The sequence below is a fragment of the Scleropages formosus genome, chromosome 3 (assembly GCF_900964775.1).
Source record: "Scleropages formosus chromosome 3, fSclFor1.1, whole genome shotgun sequence".
Lineage (NCBI taxonomy): Eukaryota > Metazoa > Chordata > Actinopteri > Osteoglossiformes > Osteoglossidae > Scleropages > Scleropages formosus.
Window position 1 is genome coordinate 29,798,938 of NC_041808.1, and position 23,192 is coordinate 29,822,129.

At 43.4% G+C, this 23,192-nt stretch overlaps 2 protein-coding genes across 3 annotated transcripts; both read right to left on the bottom strand.

Annotated features, from left to right (window-relative positions):
* Positions 1–917: 917 nt before the first annotated feature.
* On the bottom strand, positions 918–13,618 carry LOC108926054 (heat-stable enterotoxin receptor-like). 2 transcript variants are annotated; one of them, XM_018738492.2, is made up of 28 exons: positions 13,424–13,618; positions 12,708–13,001; positions 11,434–11,546; positions 11,068–11,135; positions 10,286–10,504; positions 9,536–9,636; positions 9,298–9,394; positions 9,080–9,194; positions 8,789–8,936; positions 8,347–8,432; positions 7,924–8,041; positions 7,672–7,756; positions 7,379–7,481; positions 6,922–6,984; positions 6,427–6,498; positions 6,116–6,220; positions 5,908–5,994; positions 5,422–5,554; positions 5,061–5,198; positions 4,842–4,930; positions 4,387–4,478; positions 3,627–3,785; positions 3,215–3,407; positions 2,726–2,900; positions 2,190–2,288; positions 1,915–2,009; positions 1,729–1,805; positions 918–1,264 (listed from the first exon to the last, which is right to left on the bottom strand). In XM_018738492.2, the coding sequence occupies exons 2-28, from the start codon at positions 12,925–12,927 to the stop codon at positions 1,066–1,068; spliced, it is 3,249 nt and encodes a 1,082-aa protein (XP_018594008.1). In that variant the 5' UTR covers positions 12,928–13,001; positions 13,424–13,618; the 3' UTR covers positions 918–1,065. The 2 variants fall into 2 exon arrangements, with proteins under 2 accessions (XP_018594008.1, XP_018594006.1); XM_018738490.2 differs by having other exon boundaries at positions 8,347–8,528.
* Positions 13,619–18,066: 4,448 nt separating this feature from the next.
* Positions 18,067–19,706, bottom strand: LOC108926068 (cold shock domain-containing protein C2-like). Its single transcript, XM_018738532.2, has 3 exons — positions 19,507–19,706; positions 18,987–19,109; positions 18,067–18,781 (listed from the first exon to the last, which is right to left on the bottom strand). The coding sequence occupies exons 1-3, from the start codon at positions 19,680–19,682 to the stop codon at positions 18,619–18,621; spliced, it is 462 nt and encodes a 153-aa protein (XP_018594048.1). The 5' UTR covers positions 19,683–19,706; the 3' UTR covers positions 18,067–18,618.
* Positions 19,707–23,192: the final 3,486 nt, after the last annotated feature.

The window sequence follows — 23,192 nt, forward strand, 5'->3', positions numbered from 1 at the left end:
AGAAACAAGTAGAGCAGATATGTGGGAACGCTGTGGAAAGTCAAACACAACTTGGGCAGTAGCGTTCTGTATCAACTATAGAGGTTTGATGGCAGTAGCGGGAAGGCCAGAGAGGAGAGAGTTCCAATTGTCCAGATAGGATGTCACCATGCCCTGGACAAGTAGTTGGGCAGAGTCTGTTGTGAGGTAAGTACGGATTGTACAGATGTTATGTAGGATATACCTACAGGTCCAGGTTGTGGCTTCGATGTGCTGAGAGAAAAATTGACTCAAGTCTATTATCTCTCCCAGACTGTTAGCCGAGGAGGTAGGCAAAATGAGTGAGTTGTCCAATTTGACTGAGAGATCGTGACAGTAAGACAGGCCAGCTGGGAGGTGTAGAGGATCTCTGTTTTGGAGAGGTTGAGTTGGAGGTGGTGATCAGATGCAGAGAGGTCCAACAGGCAGGCAGCAATGCATGCAGAAATGTCCGATGCTCCAAGTGGAAAGGAGAGGAAAAGCTGGGTCTCATCAGCGTAGCAGTGGTATTTGAATCCATGGGAGGCAATGAAAGGTTAGCATAAATTCTGAATTCCAGGCATAATTCAATTCTTTTAAGGCATATGTTCTCATGACAATGCTGTAGTAATAAAAAAAGTATTCTGCAACTCCCTGTTTATTGATCAATTTGGTATATGTTCTGTAATTCTGTAACACTAAGAAAACCATTACTTAGGACCATTCCCAAAGATTATATTTTACAATAAGCACATCACATCAATGCATACAATGTAACCTCAAAGGCCTCAACAAACAAATACAAGAAATGAGAATGCATCAGTAGAAGTGAAACTTGTGATGCTGCAAACTGCATCGTTTCATTAGCATTTCATGAATCTAACTAAAAGCCAAGCAATGTAAGCTGATAAATGGTCTGTAAAAATTATCTATAGTTGAAAATATTGAAAATGACTGCTGTAAAAAAGAAAGCATAACAGAGCCTGGTAGCATTTTCTGGATAACATTTCATTTTCTAACAGATCCTACAAATAGGACAAGATTATGCAAGGTGACCCAAAGCTGAAACTACAGGTGTGTGCTCAGGTCATTCAGGGTGGGCAGGTGTAAGTACTCGGGCTGGTAGTTGACCTGACTGTCATCCTTCTTCCTCTGACGGATGGAGGGCATTTTCCTCTTCTTCGTCCCCACTGCTCCAAGGGCACGTTTCTCCAAGGAGGACACGATCATGTCAGCCAGATCCTCCTGCAGCTGCTGGAAGTTCTCCCTGCTCAGGGAGAGAAAGGGTAAGAGAAACCATAAGACCAGTACAGAGATGTTCTCATTTGCAGCAGACAGAGTAGCAAGTAAAGCTGGTGCCTCACAATCAAAGGACTGGTGTTCAAATCCCCAATTGCATTGTAATACCATTGAAAAAAGTTCTCAACCTGAATGAATTTCTGTTGTAAACGACTACTGAAATGTATAAATGGGTTTATAATTGTAAGCAGTGTAGTATTCGAACCTAACATAACAGATAACCTTGAGGCAATACTCTGAAAACTAACCAGCCATACGCTTGGGAAGGGGACATGGGTACCATCCAGGGCAAAACTTCCCATTTTTGGCCAGGTAAAAAATATATCTATGTCCATCTGAGTGTCTGCCCTGCAGACAATCTGTAAGACACACTAAACGAAAAGACAGGATCAGGGGAGAAAATACTGGACTGACATCACTGCAGAAACTCACGCTGTGGGGGGAGTGGGCAGGTTGTACTCGTGCTTGGTGATTCCTGTCAGCCAATAGGTCATCTCTGTACCTTTTCCCTGAAACACACCAACACACTTTCCCAATGAACCAAAGGGACAAGATATGAGCCCCCCCACCCGCCCAGGCTTGCAAAGAGTAGCGCCAGGCTTCCCCCACCCCCCTTACCTTGAGGTACGTCTCCCCTCTCCTCTCATATTCAAACTTGCAGTCAGTCCTCTGAAGGATGTTGACGGTGGGCTGGCTGACATGGATTCGCAAGGCTAAAGAGCAATCATGGCAGTTCCATGGTAATTTTATTCTGGTTTTTCTCTCTAGTCATACGCAGCGTGTCTTTATCTGTGTTTGAGAAGTCATGTCTGTCTAAATGTACACGTGTGGCCATAGGGATGTGTCTTTGTATGTGTGAGTGTGCACATGCTAATGGGAAGGCCAGTCCTTACGGAAGCCTGTTGACTCCATCCGTGAGGCAGTGTTGACTGTGTCACCAAACAGACAGTACCGTGGCATCTTGACCCCCACCACCCCTGCAGCACAGGGCCCTGCACAAAAACACAAAAAACACACACTGAGTCCATAAAGGAATAGCTAGAAGTCACTTTAATCTGTTTCAGCAAATTATACCTGAACATCACGTTGTTTCAAAGTACACATCAATAGAACAGATACAAAACATCTTTTGAATTATGTTCCCGGGATACTTGTTTATTAGTCAGTTTTTCGCATGAAACCTGAGGGGACACCAGCACAAGTTCCATGAAAGCCTCAGTGCAGAGAATGATACTAAAGTCAGAGTCTGAAAGAAATATGGTCCATGCAACATTGTTAAACGGCAAAGGATTTTCTACAATACACAGTACATACGGTAAGCTGCAAATGCAACACTTTTCCTGGAACCTGTTTCAGGCTACTGGCAAAATCGCATTCTCTCAGCTTGACTTTGCGGTCTCTGTCTCCTCAAGACGGAAGTAGATCGTACCTGAGTGCACACCGATGCGGATCCATACAGGCAGACCCGGCAAGTGGCGCAGCTGGAAGCTGTTCAGGAAGGCCAGGATGTCAAGCGCCATGCAGCAGATGTCTACCGCATGCCTGTTCCCATTTCTGCGTGGAAGACCTGATGCCACCATGTAGGCATCACCAATAGTCTCCACCTGAGAGTCAGGTGAACAGTGGTAGGCAGGGCTTATTGGACCTCAGGTAAAGGTTACCAGCCAAAGACTGTTCTAAACCTATTTCAACAAGCTCATGTCTTCTCATTTACACTGTCAGTTCTGAAACATTTGTTTATGTGGAATTTCTCAAAGATCACAGAAGCCAGCTAGTCACATTTAGGCAAGTGTTTGCCTGCCTTAAATAACTTTGAATAAAGTATTTCCTAAAATCTTAATTACAGTCTAAGAAGCATTTGCTGGGCATTTGTTTAAGAAACAGGACAGTGCAACTCAAACGCTGGCCTGCTGGCTACCTTGTAGACATCATGGTGGTCGAGGATCCTGTCAAAATTCCCATAGATGTCGTTGAGCATATCCACCACCTCCATGGGTGTGCTGTACCGGCACAGTGTGGTGAAGCCCACAATGTCGCTGAAGTAGATGGTCACTTCTTCAAAGAGCTCAGGCTCCACTTGGCCTGTCTCCTTCAGGGAGCGTACCACAGGGCTGGAGGGAAGGAGGATTACGGAAGATACATGAATGGGCTCTTCACAGAGCTTAATCCCTCTCTCTTTCTTTAAATTCATCTTTATTTTTCGACATTCCCTCCCATCTACTTTTCTTTCTCACCCATTCCCTCCATCACCACATTAGCACTTGTTTTAGACAGCAGCCTAAAGCAGAGGTGCTTTGCTTTTCTCTCGCTCTCATTCAGCTGGCACTTACGCGGGCAAAAGCATGAAGTTGAGCCTGTTAGCGCGGTCCCTCTCAGCTTTATAGAGTGCAGTCCTTTCCTCCACCAAGTGCTCCAGGTTACGAGAGTACATCTGCAGACGGCGAATCAAGTTGTCCATGTAGCTCTTGTTGGCATGATCATGAAGGTTACTGGGATGGAATTACAGTCACTATAACACACTCAGACATATGAAACATCAGAATGTACAGGATTTTAAAAGACAGCTGAGAAACAGATTCTTTTGCTTTTCCTGACATATGGATTCGCCAATAATTCTGTTACAATCAAACTATTACACTATAAAAGCAGTGACGCATGCTGGTTACGAGAGTGGAAATAAAGAATGAAATTGGGCAAATTATGCTAACTGTGGGGAGGTCTGGTAACAAAGTGGGTACCACTAGCACCTCTCATCTCCTGAGCTATGGGACTACACATGAAATTGAGTCTGGATTAGCCTGAGTGTACCTGAGTCTACCCAGTGTACCGGAGTCTACCTGTGTTCACGTGGTTTCTTTCAAATGCTCTGCTTTCCTCCCACTGTCCAAAGTCAAATTTGATCTGAACTAGTCACTCTGAATTTCCAGAGTGTGTTTATGTGTGAATGAATGTGTGTGCAAGATTACCTTGCGATGGACTGGCATCTGATCCTGGGTATATACTGTTTCGAACACTACGCTCTGCACCACAGTGACCCTGAATTCCACAGTTTTTGATGATACATCAATGAAAGTTTATTGTGAGCCCGACCTGATTATCTTGCCCAGGGAACTCTCAATTTTCTTGAAGTCTGGTCTCCTTTCAGGGTCTTCGTCCCAGCAGCTTCTGATGAGCCCATATAGCTGCATATCCGGTTACAGGTACACATGGACAGATTCAGATTCAGATGCCTATTTTTCAGTGTATGCATGGGTAGGTTTGCATACATGATGCCTACATGGGTATTTTCTGGGTTTTTCCACAGAAACACACATTACTAAAACAATAAAATCAGTATATCGTGTTAGAAAAGTAAGAGTACATCGTGCTAAATCAACTTTGAAAGAATTCAATTTACTTTGAGGGGAGTTCATTTGATAGCACAGGAACTGAATTATCATTGTTCATTTTATACTCTGTACACACACACACAGACACACACACACAGAGACATGAACTGAAGCGCATCATCAGTTGTATGGAGATGACCAAGCAGAAATACACACCTCCTGCTCCTTTTCTCCTGCTGTCTCCATGTTCAGGTCAGGTCTGAAGAAAGAGGTGGAGGGGGGATACTCCACTTTGTAAAGCTTCTCTAGATGCCAGATGAAATGGATGGGGGTGGATGACAACAGTGGAAAACACATCATAGCTGACGTTAGCGAAGCCTCTGTGATTGACTGTTCCATTTATACTGTGATGATCTGTGTGCTAGAAGTAGGTACCTGCAGTGTCAGAGCAGGCTTCCGTGTAGAAGGGGGCCTTCCTCAGCACAATCTCGTGCCCAATGATGCCGTAACTGTAGACATCACCCTTCTGGGAGATGCCCCGCTTCCGTAAGTGTTCCGGGGCAGTCCACAGATCTGACGGATGCCCAGAAAGAATGGAAAGTTTGAGAGGTAAATACAGAAATAAGAAAAAGGGTAAAAACACCGAAGTTACAAAATCAAGTAGTATAGAGTAGACACAAAATACATTCATTGGAAACCATTCACTGAAATGACTAATAAAGAATTTTGGATAAACTAAATTCGTTCTAAGCTGTACATGAAGGTAAGGGAGCCAACAACTGTCTCTTGTGTCTACCTTTTCCTGGAACGAGGATAGTGTTGCAACCAAAATCGGTGATTTTGACTACCATGCGGTTATCTACCACACAATTTGTGGATTTGAGGCGGCCATGGACACTGATGTTGCTGGAGTGAAGGTAGGACATGCCCTGAAAGAACAGAGGACAAGAAGAACGGACAAGAACTGTCCTATGAGTGTCAAAGATTTCCTTTTGGGTCATTTTCCTTCTTTAAATTAGCTATTAAAATACATGCAATACATCAGACACTAAATAAAGTCTCATTCAGTAACATGTTGTGCGGTGGTAAGTGATATTTCTCTCGGATTCATATTGCAGTTTTCCACACAATACATTTTGATCAAGAAAAAAGTACTATAGATTGATCATAGCATTTTTTTCCTTCTGTACACTTTTTTCAATTACACCTGTAACTGTAGTATTTGCCCCCACTTTTACAGGCACACAAACATATATACATATATTATATACACATGAGGTACCTTGGCAATGTCATTCATGACAGAAATTTTGAACTCAAAGTCCATGAAGGTCTCATCTGGATAAGAAATCTTGTCCTTCAGCACATACTGTAAAAAATGTAATATGTTATAAAGGTGGATCGGTGTACATGTGTGAGCGAATGTACTGATTCAACAACCCTGTCGCATGTGAGTGGCTGCTTATTCCAAAACTCAGAATCTCACTTACCGTAAGGGACCCCCTTTCACAAAATTCAAACACTCCAAACACACCATGCTCAAACTTGACTGTTCCGTAGAACTTTGTCAGGTTGTAATAGTCAATGCGCAGCAACTGTTGAGGAAAGAGCCATAAGTACAAAAAGCAGAATACAAAAGTGGACGGACACATAAAAATGCAGCAGAGGGTCTGGGAGGAGGCTTCATTAAAATGGTGTTAAATGATATGAATGTCACTGTACAACATACTGGATAGCATATTTGCAAGCGGAAGGATGGGAAGACATTGGATTTGGAGACAGGTACAGGATAGGTACCTACAGCATTGAGTTCGATTCTTTGCATTTCGCTAAAGTAGCCATCTGTGTGGTACAACTCCTTAAGGATCACAGTCTGAAAGCACAAATAAAAGCTCCTGTTGCTTTATGTTGCCAGAGCTGACAACTCAATATCCGTTGTAGGCAATTTACATTATCCAGTACAGCCGTGTTGCTTTGAAAGTTATTTAAATAGTGTCTCTGCTCTGCATAACACATCAGATTATTCTGTTTATTCAGTGACGTTGACATCCTATAATAAAGGAAACCTTTGTGCTCACTGACTGCTTATACAATAAGTTGGTACCATCTGTCAACAAATAGAAACATGTCTACTACCCAGGAACAATAACAGTTATTAAATTCTAAGGATTAATACAAAAATAACAGTAGGAAAAACAATAACAATTAAGATAACCGAAAAATATAATGGCAAAATAATGGAAACTGTATTGTAAACACCATATTGTAAACAGGTTTCCTAAGTGGCAGATGGAACCTTTTTATCATAGCGGGCACGGCGGATCCGGTCAGTGCTGTCTTTCCTGTGGTCTTCGTCAATCTGCATAGAAAACAGGAATACATTTTTGAGTGGCTGTCGCCATTAAACTCATGCAGTCTTAACGAATTACATTAAATTGATTTATTTAGCAGACACTTTTCTACAAAAAGCAGTGTTACGCTAGTTCCAATGATTTACAACGGCTTGCAATAAGGCTGGGTAATTTTTTCACTGGAGCAATGTAGAGAATGTACTTTGCTCGAGAGTACAGTGGCAGGAATGAATAATTGAACCTGGATCCTTCAAGTGGAAGGCAGTAGCTCTAACCACTACGCTACCTCAGTAATGAAAGCAGGCTCTTTTGAGAGAAAGAAGGCCAAGAACAGGAAGAGCAGAAGGAAGATTTTGCTTTCTGAACAGTTGTGTTCAGAGCCGAGTGCAGATGAGGTCTCACCTTCAAGGAAATGAGGCCTCGTTCTTTGCCATTCAGGGGAAATATGAGGCTCGGGTGGATGTGGGACCATCGCTTCTGAATCTGACGCTCTTTTATGTTTTGTCTGTTTCAATAACAGCACAAATAATATCATTTTAATGCTAAGATACATTTGCATACCTTTAAGCTCATGTATCAAAAGATTGTCTACGCAAGAAATATCAACAAACAAATAAAATACTAAGGCAAAACTGTGTCTCAGAGAACGAAACATACACCCTTAGAGAAAAGAATTGAACGTGTAGCCTACACACCTGTAGAAGATGAGAGCTATAGCTGTCACCACCAGGACACTGAGGGCCAGGATGATAACTATGATGTCTTGATCTTTGAGAATGACTGGAAATACATAGTCCACACCTTCAGCATTGCACTTGAGCTCCTACCTCATATCTCACCCCTTATGCATGCAAAAAAATTGTCTTTACACACTTAGCAGTTGGGCTGTCCCAGTTTTTTGACGCTATGGCTTCTGAGTAGAAAGGCGGTTAACAAAACTTGGCTACCTTTGCGCTGTTTGGGGATATCACTCGGAAGGCCTGTTCCAGTCCACAGGAAACATGGGTTCAAATTGACCACTTTCGTCACGTTGGTGGCCGTATCAAATTCAAATACAACCTTGTACTGAAGGACAAAACAGACTTGGGTCAGGAGTTACTGGAACAATCTGTACCAAGACAAACATAATGTTGGTAACATCATATGCACAGGAGGCATGCTGGAAAATTATTACCATAATATTTCTAGTAGAATACAGGCATGAATAAGAATGTAGCATGCAAGCTGTGATGTGACCACACATTCACACGCACCACACACACACACACACACACACACACACACCTTGACTGTTAAAATGTAACCATAAGGAAAGCAAAGCTAACGGGACTCTCGGTGAGCGTACTGTAATAGCAACAGTGGGAATTTACCTGACTGTTATTGGTTGACCAGTACATGACAGAGAGGTTCAGATCTCTGTCTCCATATTCATCCAGCACATAATGTCCACCCATCCCTGAGCAAACAATACCAGGCAAGTGTCTTAGTGCTGCCTCTCTGATCCAGTGTCTATATCTGTGCCTGAACATGTTGTCTAAACCCTCTGTAATTACTGAGAAAGACAAACAGTGGCACAATGTACGAATGACTCTGAATGACTTTCCGATCAGCATGGAATATTTCACTATGGCACAGCTTTCACAAACTACAGTAGTTTTATGCACTGTAAAAGGTTTTATTGAGATCCCCATCATCTGTTGTAGTAGTTTGCCAAGGCTGCTGTACATTTTTTCAGTGCCTCTAATCAAAGAAATCAAAGTTCTAGAACATTCTAAAGCATCAGCTTACTCATACTCTTTCTAGCAACCATACCATCAAAGGAGATGTTTCTGAAGGCGCTGGCATTCATGGCCTCCACATCCAAAATATCATGCGCACCTCTCGCCATCTCCCTCACCACGTGACCAAAGAGCAGGACCCCATCATGGTATGCTATAATGTGGTCTGTGAAGCTTTCCATCTGGGGAAAAATGGATTGAAAGCGGGGGAGAATCATGAGAAAGACATGAAAAAGAGAGAAGCAAGAAAGGGTTTCTTTCAGAAGACTCTAGAAAGCAGCCATTAGAACAGCAACCACTGAGGCCAGCTGAGGCAACTGCTCACCTCCTCTGCTGTTGGAAAGTTGGAGTAATAGCTGTAGTTTCTCAGGTTAGGCAGAGTGAGCACCAAGACATTCTTCATGGTTTCGTTCACACTAGTATTATGATGATACGTTTGACTGGAGAAGAAACAAAACAGCATCTTCATGACACCACTAGGCTCTGGAAGTAGCAGTGCTGGCAGGCAAGAATGATGGAGAAAATAAGCCGGTGCTGACTGACTTGTAGAGGTCGATCAGGATGAAAACAACCTCCTTCTTCAGCACAACTCCTGCTGTCAAGTTGACAAAGTCCTCTTGAGAGCCACAGAGAATGAACACTGTGCAAAATCACATGATGAGAATGAGGATGGTTGAGGGGTTATTTAGGGCAGTTTAGGCTGTTTTTAAGGTTGTGTTTGCCAGTTACTGCCATGCTTGTAGGCAGGGCATGGATGCAGTACTAAAAGGGTTGTACGCACAGTTACTTTTCCGGCCGTCATCCGATAAGGCGTTGTGTAACTCTCCCTTATTGCGCAGCAACTCGCCATTGATTGAGGCGAATTCTAAAGCATTGGTATACCTGAGTCAAAGAAAAAGAGGAAGAGATTTTATCACTAGACTAAAAGTTGTACAGAATGAGTGCCTTAAAGTTCTGTTACCAAGGTATGGTTGTATACCTTGGAGAAGCATTATACTTTGGTCTCAAATGATAAAAGCAGATCCAATCATTGTCAGTGGTAGCAACCTTGTAAGAAAACGAATGTTTCAAAAAATTTTTTCTACTAGTTTAAAACAAGATCAGACTAAAGTGTAGGTGTAACCTTGTGTCGTATTTGCTGTTATTTATTTACACACAAAAACTCTTGTCCAAAGTCAGCTTTACATATGCAGACAGGTAGATACTCACTGTGTTCAGTTTTGGGGGAAAAACAGCTTATCACTCTCTGAGACCCAAACTTACAATTTTACAGGAATAAACTGCTTTTATGGACTTGATTTGCTTGCCACACTGACAGGTCTATGTGCATGCTGTAAAAGTGCCTCAGCTCTGTTGTAAAACGGCAGTGTTTTATGGTGATTACGTCACTCCTTTCCCTCATAGCCAGGTGGGTCCATTCTTTGTGCTTTGGGGTAAATACAATAAAGCACAGAGGCAGAGAAGGTGGTGTGTTCCACTGGAATAGACAGATCCATGCAGGGATGGGGCAAGGTGGACGGGGTTGTCTCACCAGAAACAGTCCTCTGTGCTCTCGGGTTTCCTGTACACATAGGCCGTCCCCCATTCAGGCTTAAGGTTTGTGTGAGTGAAGTTCCAGAAGTGGACAAAGAAGTTGGAAATTTTGCGTGCTGGTGGCAGAAGACGGGTGAGGTTGACCTGGTAGTCGCAGGACAAGCCGAAGCTCCCAGGAGAAATGATGGGTATGGTCAGGATGGGCCCAACATCCACACTGAGTTGCACAAACAGGAAGTTATATAACAAAGAGGATCTTCGTTTAAAAGTTCACAGGCTGAAAACACAACCTTAATGTGCTAGTGGCAATCTGTCAATACACACACACACTTTCTGAACCACTTGTCCCATACAGGGTCGCAGGGAGCCGGAGTCTAACCCAGCAACACAGGGGGTAAGGCTGGAGGGGGATGGGACACACCCAGGACGGGACACCAGTCCGTCACAAGGCACCCCAAGCGGGACTCAAACCCCAGACCCACCAGAGAGCAGGACCCAGTCCAACCCACTGCGCCACCACACTCCCCAATCTGTCAATAAACAATCTTTGTTACTTTCTATTGTTGCTCAGTAAACAGCACTATTTCACTTGCTTCATTTTCACTCTGAGTCCTCCCACAAGCAATGGTTTATCAAATCCTATTTTGTGTTTCATTGTTTCCCAGGCGGAGCTGGGAACAGCCAAAGGGACAAGGGTAAGCAACCGAGCGGGGTGTAACTGTTAAGCCGGAGGAGTGTGAGGCTACACAGGAGCGACGGCTGCCACGGCCCTGCACTCACTCAACCATCTGGAAGGTGGCGTAGGTACAGGAAGGTCCCAGCATGGCACAGCCAAGCTGGTTCTCCTTCTAGAGAAGACAAAGTGAAATAAGGAGAAATGTGAGAAAATGGATGACGATACACATAATCAATGAGATTGGCTGCTGCACACCCTGTGTATGAATACAATACACGTATAAGGACTAGGAGCCTAAGTCCTTAGAACTGAAAGCAACAGTAACCTCTACTGTTGACCAGCCTCAATCTCTTTTGCCTAATACAGATTCTTGCTCGTTTGATGACATAGGTTATCTCTCATAACCTTGAAAGGTATTATTACTGTTATAATTGTCATTAATATGATTGTTATTATTCTTCATGACTGACATTGAGCTGCTTCAGTATGCCCACTCCTTCGCACACGCTGCTGCCGCAGCCCCGGTTCCTGTACAGCGTGGTGTTGAACCAGCGGTAGTTGGCCGTCAAGGTGAAGTTTATACCTTAACATGGAAACATCATGTGGTGTGGTGAGTTTAACATTCATTTCCCTTACACGTTTTTCCTTTTTGAATGCAACAAGTGGCATCACTAAGGTTGGTGTCTGCCGGGGTGGTAACTCATGGTCTTCACCCTCCCCATCCCCCCATGGACCTCCTCCCGCAGCAGACCATACAGAATCCTTAGTAATGTTTTTGTACTAATGGTGACATAAACAACTAGAACAATTTAAATTACACTTTTAAATTACAATATCATAGGTACAGCCTAGTAAAATGTATCGACTTAGTTTCATGTGGTTATAGATAGTGAAAATTCGGTAAGAAAACAACAAAATTTCAAGTAAAAACGTTTAGAACTACATCAATTATGTTTATTTTAACGTTACTGGTATAGGTTCACAAATACTAATTACCATAATATTGTAGCTAGAACACCAGAAAATTTGACAAAATCAGCAACGTATAAAAACAGCAGCAGCGACGAAAACAACAGCGCGCGCAGGCGAAACCACGTGATTCGAAGCGTCATCGTAATTGGGTAATAATGAGAGCTCTGAGCGCTTGCATTGGAAGGCTCGAAAAGTCAATTAGCAGAGTTTCGGGCTTGTAGCTATATTGATACATGCAAAACTGGGCTTACGGAAAATGTTTTTGTTGTTATAACTAACTACAGGGATTTTTTAAATTAAAAAAAATGAGACATTTCTGATGAAACACTGCACAAAAATTTTATAGACAGTCATTTTGGTGTCACCGGTGCGGTCGACACCCCCGTGTGTGACGCCACTGAGTGCAGTAGTTCAAATCGTTTATTACACAAGTCACCAAGACAGCGTAACCATTACATTTATTCCTTTAACTGACACTTTCCTCCTCCAAGTGACTCACAATGTTAGTCTCCTTACACTTTAATATTTACTTCTTTATACAGCTGGGTAATTTTACTGAAGTAATCAAGTACCTTTAAACCTTGCTCAGGGTGCGAGGCAGCAGCCAGCGCAGCTGTACCTCTACACGACCAGCTGCCCCTAATCTGGCTACTGTGCATACAGTATATTTACCGTATTATATTGTGTGTTTATTTTGTGTTTATTACGTATTACTGAGCTCTCAGGCAGCACATGTCCGTAGAACCCGCGTAAAAACAAAAAAAAAAAACACCTTCGGCCGCGTTCAGCTCCCTGTCTTTCTCGATGGCCCGTTGCACAGCCTTTTTCACGTATATCCGGCTCCCCTGCGAAGGCTCGTCCTCCAGCGACACCACGTTGAGGATGAATTCCGACCTGAGGCAGTCGTTCATGAGCAGGTCGTGCACGGCGAGCGCGGCCACGAGCGGCGGGAACGCGAAGAGCCAGCAGCAGTGCCAGTGGGCGCGCGCCATTTCCCCGACGCCCGCCTGAAGTGAAGCGTTCGAAGCAGCGAAAAACGCAGTTTTGTCACATCCAGTCGAAAAAGCTAAACGGAATGAGTGCACGTGTGAAACGTATACACAAAAAACTTAAACATATACGCTGTAGCACTGTGACCTTTTTCATGACCACAATAATAAAGTGTTACTTTATTCTTCTTAGACTAAGACTTAGTAATACAAAGTCGCAAGTGAAGTTTATTAGGGAAGTTTGCTCACTGGAAGCAGCTCCCTTCTCACTTAGTTATAGTAAATACACTATAAATCCTATAAATGTAATGTATAACACCCAATCGTATTAAAAATTTAAAAATAAGGTCTTACATTTGTTACGAGAGGTCACCGTTATTTGACAGTTAATTTTTCTTCTTCAGTGACGCATTTCAAAAAGGTAGGGTAGAACAAACAGTAAAAAACCCCTCAGAGTGTAGTAAAACTATAGACTAGTGGGAAAAAACGTGTAATTTACCTTCGTTTAGTTAGAAGCCGACGGAGAGTTATGATAAGGTACAGAAATGTGCGAAGAGCTCAGAATCACGGAAAATCCCATGCTAATGCAGAGGAGACATAATCATATACTGCTTTTCTGGAAGTTCTTCTCACATGTTAATAAATAACTGCGCCGAAGGAGGAAGGTGTGACACTACACTAGTGGCGCTGGAACGGTGTCTCTTTCTCTCTCACACACACACACACACACACACACACACACATACATACACATACACACACACCTGAACCGGTACCATAGCCGTTAGTGCCCACCTCACCGGCCACCTGCGCCGCAAACCTCTACAAACTAATATACATGGCGCAATACGTTTTAAAAATGCTTTTTCATACATGATTCGATCACTTTCATACTTCAGAGAAAACTTAACAGTTCATGCCTCTGTTGCAGTATAAAATAAATATTGCAGTAGATCTATTGGAATAACACGGATATTGGATTATTATTATCCGGATTGTTATTTTATGTGTTGATGGAGTTCTGTTAAGGCAAAGAAAACTGAGTAAAAAAGATGCTCTTTAACAGCGTGTTCAGTTATATCTATTTTTTCTAGTTGCAGTACCGACTTTTGTCCTCCTGGCGGCAGTAAACTCGCGGAAAGCACACACATACACACACATTTTCGGAACCGCTTGTCCCATAGGGGGTAGCGGGGAACCGGAGCCTACCCGGTAACGCAGGGCCTAAGGCCAGAGGGGGAGGGGACACACCCAGGACGGGACGCCAGTCCACCGCAAGGAACCCCATGCGGGACTGGAACCCCAGACCTACCGAAGAGTAGGACCCGGTCCAACCCACTGCGCCACTACGCCACCACGCCACCGCGCCCCTTCTTGCGGAAAGCAGTGAGTTCGAATTCCAAATGCGTACCCGAAATGTATTTTCGCCATGTTGCAGTTCTATGATTTGTCCACAAGAGGGAAGCAGACCTGAAAGTAGAACTTGACGTTGATTGGCGCTGTCAGTCATTGTGACGATCGTGTCATGTGGGCGTCTGTCGTACATCTCATTCTATCTGACTCGTAGGACCTGTGGTGTCACTTGGTACTATAATTAATTGACTTGCTCTTGCACACAGGGTCCATTGTTAATATCAAAAGAACCCCATTTTTTTTTTAATTTATTCATTTAGCGACGCTTTTCTCCAAAGCGATGTACATCTCATAGAAAACACAATTTTACATTAGGAGAAAGACAGTAGTTGCAGAGACGTGATTCTTAAGTACTTAGTTTCCTTCACCGATGTTCATCACACAAGTAAAGTAGCTGCATAAAACTTTACCAGAATGTCGCTGATTCCTAGTCACCTTCCTAGCTAGTTTTTTTTTAACTTAAGTTTCAAGTTATTATCAGGTACAAGTACTGTGTACAAGTATCATGAATGATGAAATTCTTCTGGAATGCTTCTCTACAGACTATGAACAAAAACAATAGAAATACTGCACAAAACAATAACAATGACAACGAGTAATGCTAATAAATAAACAATCAAAACGGTAACAATAATAACAATAAATACCAGTAGACAGCCAGAGAACTCAGAACATGAGAATGCTAAAAGTGACTATGTGGTCTACCGTCTACCAATGCGCTTGGCTGGAGCAGTCCAACTCTAGTTACTAAAGGTGGCACATTGGTGAGTGTTGTATACTCTTACAGCACTGGGGTAAAAGCTGTTCCTGTACCTGGTAGTGCGGGTTCGAATAGACCTGAGCCGCTTTCCAGACAGCAGAAAAGAGAAAAGTGCCCGTGCGGGGTGACTATGGTCTCTCATGATGCGCATCGTCTTTCTGAGGCAGCCTGTGGTGTAGATGTCCTGGACTGCTGGTAGCTGTGTGCCGATGTATTTTTTGAGATACGTACTGTCACGCCCACACCCATGAGCACAATGGCAACACCTGGAACAAATGAGCCCGGCCAGGTATAAAGGCAGTGCCGTCCTGGTACCAGGTGTGGAATCTTGCAAACGTCTGCCTATGTGGCTTTGTGACATTCAGCGGTCTTCTCCTTGTACCGAGTTCCCTGTTTCGCGTTTCTGGCTCCTGGTTTCTGACCCTGCTTGCTCTCCCGGTTACTGAGTTTTGCTTCGCCCTAGAAACGACGTCCGCGCCTTGAAGACCTACGCCTGTCCCTATGAATCCACCTGCACTTGGGTCCAGTCCCTTACCTCGAGTCTCCTGGCCTTGGCGCTGACACCTATAAACAGTTAAGTCACGTTGCAGGAGTGGCTCTGTAAAGGATTGTTCCGAGCATGATCATGAACATTCGTACCTTACATGAACTTAAGAGATCATGGGCGAAGTGAGTCTAGAAGAGGTGAGTTTTAAGACCCTTTTTAAATGCGGACAAAGATTCAGCAGTTCTGAGTGAGAGGGGGAGGTCGTTCCACCACAACGAAGCCAGAACCAAGAACCACTGTGCTTTACCTTTCGTGCATGTGACCACCGAGCGGGCAGAAGTAGAAGAGCAAAACAGTCTGGGAGGGGTGTAGCGAATGATCAAGCCCTGTACATAGCTGAGAGCAGTTCTAATTATGCATTTGTAGGCCATAACCAGGGTCTTAAATTTGATCCACACAGCTATGGGAACCAGTGCAGAGAAACAAGTAGAGCAAGTAGGTGGGAACACTTTGGAAAGTCAAACACAACTCGGGCAGCAGTGTTTTGTATAAGCTGCAGAGATTTGATGGCAGTAGCGGGAAGGCCACTCGAGAGAGTTGCAGTAGTCTAGACAGGATTTCACCATGGCCTAGACGGATGGATGGATGGATAAAAGGATCAAATAAATATTACCACAACACCAAAGCACGATGTCTTCAAGTACCGCTGTCGTGAATCGACTTGTCAATGCATCATGAACGCATTATGACTCCAGATGTAGATTTCAGATTCATAGAACTTCATTACAAGTTGAATTTGAAAAAAGTGTGCAAAATTTAGTGGGGAGTGAAACATTGGTAGCAGGTAGTGTAGTGGTTAGAGCTGCAACCTTGCACTTGAAGGACCCAAGGGCTGGACCTCAGCTCCTGCTGTAGTACCTTTACCCAGTACAGAAGAGTGCTGACATGAAATGAATTCCATGACCATTACTCAGTTGTCTAAACTGTTGTAAGTAGATTAATATTATGCTACTTTAGAGGAAAGTGTCAGCTGAATAAAGAACTGATAATACCTATGACACAAAAGTAACCCCACAGCCTACGCAGAACCCATAATTCCCTTTCAGTCTCCTTTTTAGGGAAAATGTTGTCTCTAGAACTTCTGTGCTTTTAATGCAGTTCCTGTTTATCTTTGCTGCTCTTTAGAACATTTGGACTTGTAAAGAATTACATTTGCAGTAATTTAGCAGACACTTTTCTCCAAAGCAACCTCCAACAAACACTAGGTAGTAGTACAACCCACACACCTTATTCACCAAGGTGACTTACAGTGCTAGTACTATACACTACTTACACTGGGTCACTCATCCATACATCAGTGGAACATCTATGGGTGAACCTGAAAAGCATGTCTTTAGACTGTGAGAGGAAAGGAATATCGCTAAAGAAAGTAAAGTTCGTCATCCAACAACATTTAGAGCTGTGGCTGAAATGTGGCGTGTAAAGGAGCTGCCACAGCTTACAGACTACACACACACACACACACACACACACACACACTGTCGGAACTGCTCGTCCTGAGCGGAGTCACAGCGAACCGGAGCCTAACCCAGCAACATGGGGCACATGGCTGGAGGGGACATACCCAGGACAGGACGCCAGTTCATCACAGAGCACCCTAAGCAGGACTCAAACCTCAGACCCACCAAAGAGCAGGACCTGGCCAAACCCCCTGCACCACCGCATCCCCCTATATGCAAAGACATATTGTTTAATTCATTGTCTCAGTGAGTCTTAACCTTTCTACTCTAGTCTCTCCTGCTGTTCAGGAGCTGGGTTCAAAGAAATTTTGTTGCCATCAGATAACCAAACAGCAGTAATATATCATTAGAAAGTCATATAATAACATTATTACTGTAATGATTACCATATTATTAAAAAGTCTGAGAAAAAATGCATTATTGACATCTGACAATGCTATTCATCCAACCAAACCAATGAATGACTGTTTTAGAACACAATACCAGTAAAGAAAAAGAGAAGATCATGTACACATTTTTTTGTTCAGAATGATAAAAATTTTATTTCTCAGCATAACACTCTACCACCCATCACAGTAGTTTCATCAGATGAAGGTGCTCTAAATTAAGAGTAAAAACAGTCCCTCTGCTGTAAATACAGTACAGTGGTATTTGCTGTTAAAAATATATTGAAATATTTGCAAAACAGGGACTGCATGGAATCTGCAAAAGATGCATAGACACTCTGCAGACACACAATATGACTGATTTGAGGAATGAAGCTACATAACTCTTTTAGTTGCGACAGTGATACTGCGGTATTTGAAATGAACATTTCTGATTATGAATTCAACATATTTACCCCGTATGATATGACACGGGGGCGTGGTGGCGTGGCAGGTTCAGCCGGTGCCCATTATGTGGCCGGTCTGGGGTTCAAGCGCTGCTTGGGGTGCCTTGCAATGGACTGGTGTCCCGTCCTGGGTGTGTCCCCTTCAGCCTTGCGCCCTGTGTTGCCGAGTGAGGCTCCGGTTCACCGCAACCCCGCTTGGGACAAGCAGTTGTTGACAATGGTTGTGATATGGAGATGAGGAGCATTTTAGCAGTTTCTGAATACCGATGATTTCATTTTATACAGCATGAAAGTATTATTCAACATTAAAAATTAGAAATTACTACATCAGCGCTGGAACTCAAAACATTACAATTGTAGTCAATCATGCAATACTTATGACAGGAGCCTTGGGGCCCGTAGGCCATCGTTTTCCACCACAACCACGTTTATACAGACTACTGACACAAACTCAACAAAAAGACAGTATTCACACTTGATAAGTGAAACGTACAAAATAAATACAAACCAGCATTGAAAAACTGGTGATGACCACTTTTTTTCAAGAATTCAAAGGGAATTTTTTTTAAATTTCACAGTAAAATGTCTGTTTCTACTCTATAGGTCTGTTTTATTTTCACCCCCTCCCCTTGTTGACTTCTTTCCCCCAAGTACAGCAGCAGCACAAGGCTGGGACTAAATCCTAGGAGCTAATAATCTGTCCAGACCAGGTTTCGTGCTTTGTCCCTGGGTTAAGATGAGTGATGACCACCTCCACTGCCTGCATCTTCTGGTTCTTGGGTGGTATGGGACAAACCTTGTACGTCACCTCGTCCCCCTCAACAGGAACATATTCTCCCTCAATGCTATGAAAAAAAGCAATTATTAGATTTTGAAGGTGAACTATGAAATGTGAAACTTTTCCCATTCCTGTTTGATTGTACTTCAGCATCTCACTGTTCATATTTCTGATCTGTACCTAGGGAACTTTTTTGATTAGCAGGACTAACTATCATAGCAGTGAATTTTAGTGTGGCTGCTGTAACCTTCTTCATGTTTTGCAGCACTCACTCTGATATGTGGACAAAGATGTCCTCTCCTCCTTGCGCAGGGCTGATAAAGCCATGGCCTTGTGACCTGGAGAAGTTCTTGCAGATTCCCTTGTAACGAGGCCCCCGGGTGGCCCGCACCGTCCTGAAAAGAGACAGGGGACACCTCAGAAAAGGCATCCATACCATTGCTTTACAAGTTCACCTCTCGGCACGCAGGTGTTGGAAAGCATCCTTCATTCGCTTAACTGTGGATTACAACAGAGGCTTGCAAAGTGGACATTATTAACTTGTTTTTTTTAGCCAATGTGTCTTAAAATTACAGATTAAAATACACCGTTTTCCACACATTGCAGACAGTATTCCTTTAAACAGCTGGATATTTCACAGGAGCAGAGGTTAAGCCCAAGGCTGCAGGACCGCTGGCGGGACTTCAGCTGGCAGTCTTCAGGGTGTAAATTAATCTCTATGAAACTGGAAACTAGTTTAATAAAAAAGGGGACAAAACAGAGTGAAGCACATAACACGTGTAAGGTACTCACGCTGAGTAGGTGCGCGTGCGTTTGGTCGGCAGGGGACTGGGAAGTTCCTTGTGCTGCGGGGGGCCCCTTTCCCACACCCGACTGCCCTCCCTCAGGGCAGGAAAGGAGAGGGACAGCGGGGCACGAGGGGTCTGCAGGGGGGCCTCCGATGGGGATGGCAGGCCAGAGTCCTCCATGGTTGCAGGGCTGCCTGTGTCCCTTTGTATGTTTTGGATTACGACTGTATGACTGTACCAATGTGCCAGTCACTTTCACCTCTCCTGCTCTATGTGCAAGCGCTGCACGTGCCTGGGGAACCACTGGCCGCACAAGACCTCCTTCAACACAGAGAGAGGTTGGGACGTTAGGGTTGGGAACGTAATGTTGTGTACCAACAGCCAAGTGGAGGAATTCTAAAAAAAATTGTAAGGTTATTTGGCAAACCACACTAGAAAATTTATCTACGATAAACAGCATAAGTTAAATGCAGAGACACTCATTTATCACTTTTCCTAGTTAAGAACACACATACACACTGTCTGAAACCGCTTGTCCCGAGGCGAACCGGAGCCAAACCGAGCAACACAGGGCACAAGGGACACACCCCAGACGGGACGCCAGTTTGCCGCAGGGCACCCCAAGCAGGACTTGAACCCCAGACCCCGCTACACAGCGGGATCTGGCCAAACCTGCTGCCCCACCGCACCCCCTAAGAATACATTATATTTGAATAACTTTTTTTAATGAAGTTTGTACCTTTTTATTTCAGTTTAAGATCATTTTAGTTATGATTTTCTTCATTCAGACATAAAATATATTCACATTGCTAAGAACAAGACAAGTAAATACTATATATTTTTTAGTTTATTCACTCATTTACCAAACTGATTTTTTAATCCCATTCTCATATACATGTAAGTAGTAAATTTTTATAACGTTCCATTGGTGTATTGCAATATTTTCCACGTACTGTATTTTAAAAACAAGATTTTTTAAAGAAATGAATCCCAAGTTTTTTTGGTGACAATATCTGAAAAATTCATAATCATTTTATGCAAGAGTGATTAACAATTTTTTTGCTGATCTGTGGCCCAATAAACAATTAAACAACGGAGAACAGAAATTAGCATATATAAAAAAAAACCTGTCATTGTTGACATGTGCGGTGCATCATAGGGTGTACGACCTGCAAGTACAGGTGAAACAAGGTACATACATGACATGCTGGACAGACACATTTTGAGGAGTGGCTCATGGATGCTTATAGATCTATAGTTCACAAAATCACTGCCCTCTCACTATGCAAAGCAAGAGATGCTGCGGTTGGTGGTCCTGTGTAGCACCGCTCTCACATTTCTGATGTTTTATGGCCCTCATTCGATCTGAGATTAAGGCTTTAATTATGCTAATATTAGATCATTCTTGTTATTAATGCTGTTTACATGATTCAAATAACTTAATTTATACTTAGAAATTAAAGGGTATTTCTCAAAGTTAATATTAATGGGCAGCAGCTAGCATAGTGGAGAAGGGCCTTTTGCACTAGAAGCACCCAGGTTCAAATCCCATCCCTGGAAGAATGGTACTTCCTATGAACTGGTCCAGTAGAATTACCCTGCTGCGTAAATGAGTAAATAACGGTCAGAATCTTAACATTTTAACATTTAACATTTCTACATGGGACAGCAGGTACTGTAGTGGTTAGAGCTGCTGCCTTTGGACCCAAAGGTTACAGGTTTGACTCTCACCTCCAGCTGTAATAGCCATGAGCAAGGTACTTACTTTAAACTTCTCCAGTAAAATTACCCAGCTGTTTAAAAGGGTAAATAAGTTTAAGTAGCCAAATATTTTAAGTCCCTTTGGAGAAAAGCATCCACTAAATGGATTATTAATCAATGATATTGCTGTATAGGACATTTCAGTGTGATTTATATGTACCTCTATCAGTGACTGTGAGTGGTTAGGAAGTACAGTACTCTATAGTGGGTTTTATGAGGGACGAGCGCTGGAAGGAGCATCTGGGTCCACGCAGTGTCTCCAGGAGCAGTAGAGACGCGCGTGTCCAGCCACCTGTACCCTACTGTAAAGTCAACCACTGGGCCTCCTGATTTCACTACACTCGAATTAGTCAGAAAATCCAAGAGACTGGGGCTGCTGAGGATGAAAAACTTTAAGACTTTGTGTCACCAAGTGTTTCTCTTTCGCAGAACGTCTCTTCCAGGCGTTACCCTGCTGCAGTGAGACACACTTTCCTCATCCTCACGCCTTACAGCCATGATTAGAATTCGGGCCCTAGGCTAAAGCATCTGCCCATATTCTACATCAACAGTGCAGTGCTTCATGTACTCCCAAAGGCATTATTATATTATTTATTATTATTTCTTTAAAGTAGCACGAATAGACCAACCCTAAAAGTGAACTGTCTGAAACTCCTTCTCAGAAATTCTTCAATTCTTTCCACAGAACGTGTACGTCGCCTATCTGTTGTGACCAAGGGGGGGTAGCGCTTCCGCTGCTAACGTCGCTGTCTTCGCAAAACCCGGCAAGTCCTCGCGCCACCGGTCGCTCTACAGCCCCATTCGGAGCGCACGCGCCCCGTGACGTAGTACATTTCAATCAGGAGTGACGCTGCAACGGCGGGCGGAAAAAGGCGCACGCACCTCTGACGTCAGGATGTTTTTTGAACGCGACACAAAAATTACGTCCACGTCTTGCGCGGTTTTCTTGCGCTCCGTGGCAAAGTCAACTGCATAATAAATTAATTTATCCGCAGTCACTGCGACATTCGTTCAGACACCCACAGCAGTAACGCGTTAGCGATTCGCGATCACGCGCGCTGAACAATGAGCTCCGCCACGGAGCCGCTGGAAAGGGTGGAAGTGGACCAATGAGGATGAGGCGTCCCGGCGGAGAGTGACAAGCCGGGATGTCTGATCGTAGCGACATCTGCATGAAAACAACAACCCGAAATGTGTCCGCACTGCCATCCTACGAAGGAAGGAAGGAAAGGAGGAAGGAAGGAAGGAAGGACACAAAGCCGACATCGCCGGACGGCGCATCCATTAAACTTGAACACCGCCAAAAACGCTGCCTTGTTGTTTTCCCATTGGCTACATAGGTTGGAAAAAAACGTAAACAGGCAAAGGGCGAAATCTTTTATTTTAAATTGTTTGTGGAGCGACACCTCAAGAAACATGTTATGTTTAAAAAAAAATAGAACAATTCTACTAATAAAAATACATGTCAATCCAAAAGGCATTTTTAACTCAGAAAACCGGCTTCACACTTCGCTTTTGACAATCAAAGAACCTCTCGATTCCAGAACATTCGCTATAGTTTAGCACAGCGGCGCACACACAAAAAAAATGTTAAACGCCACACACAGGCAGTGAAGTTGTTAAAATAACTGTAAAGGAAACGTTACTTTTTTTTCTTGAAAGAGAATATAAGCAGCCAGCCGCGTGCTTTCTTAAATGTACAATAAGGTTTGACAGATGTGCTGCACCTACGAACACACTTTTAACACTGACTATGGCATATGGAAAAGACATCTCACACACACAACGCTTGCAGTAACAAATCAATTCACTCCTACCGTAAAAAAGAGCAACTCCGCGGTCACTCCGAAGAGGGAAGTGCATATGCCTGGAACCTCGCGATTATATAACAGAAATGAAATAAATAAGTGGGATAAAGCGCGGCGAGCA

What these genes read in the sequence shown, in the direction of transcription:
- LOC108926054 (XM_018738490.2), bottom strand. Translation starts at nt 12,927, where the DNA reads ATGGCGCGCGCCCACTGGCACTGCTGCTGGCTCTTCGCGTTCCCGCCG. An exon ending in AACTTCATGCTTTTGCCCGC is followed by an intron (nt 3,408 to 3,626) that starts GTAAGTGCCAGC and finishes CCTTCCCTCCAG; the next exon opens with CCCTGTGGTACGCTCCCTGA. An exon ending in GATGGAGTCAACAGGCTTCC is followed by an intron (nt 2,010 to 2,189) that starts GTAAGGACTGGC and finishes ATTGCTCTTTAG; the next exon opens with CCTTGCGAATCCATGTCAGC.
- LOC108926068 (XM_018738532.2), bottom strand. Translation starts at nt 19,682, where the DNA reads ATGGAGGACTCTGGCCTGCCATCCCCATCGGAGGCCCCCCTGCAGACC. An exon ending in CGCACGCGCACCTACTCAGC is followed by an intron (nt 19,110 to 19,506) that starts GTGAGTACCTTA and finishes GTCTCTTTTCAG; the next exon opens with GACGGTGCGGGCCACCCGGG. An exon ending in ATCTTTGTCCACATATCAGA is followed by an intron (nt 18,782 to 18,986) that starts GTGAGTGCTGCA and finishes TTTTTTTCATAG; the next exon opens with CATTGAGGGAGAATATGTTC.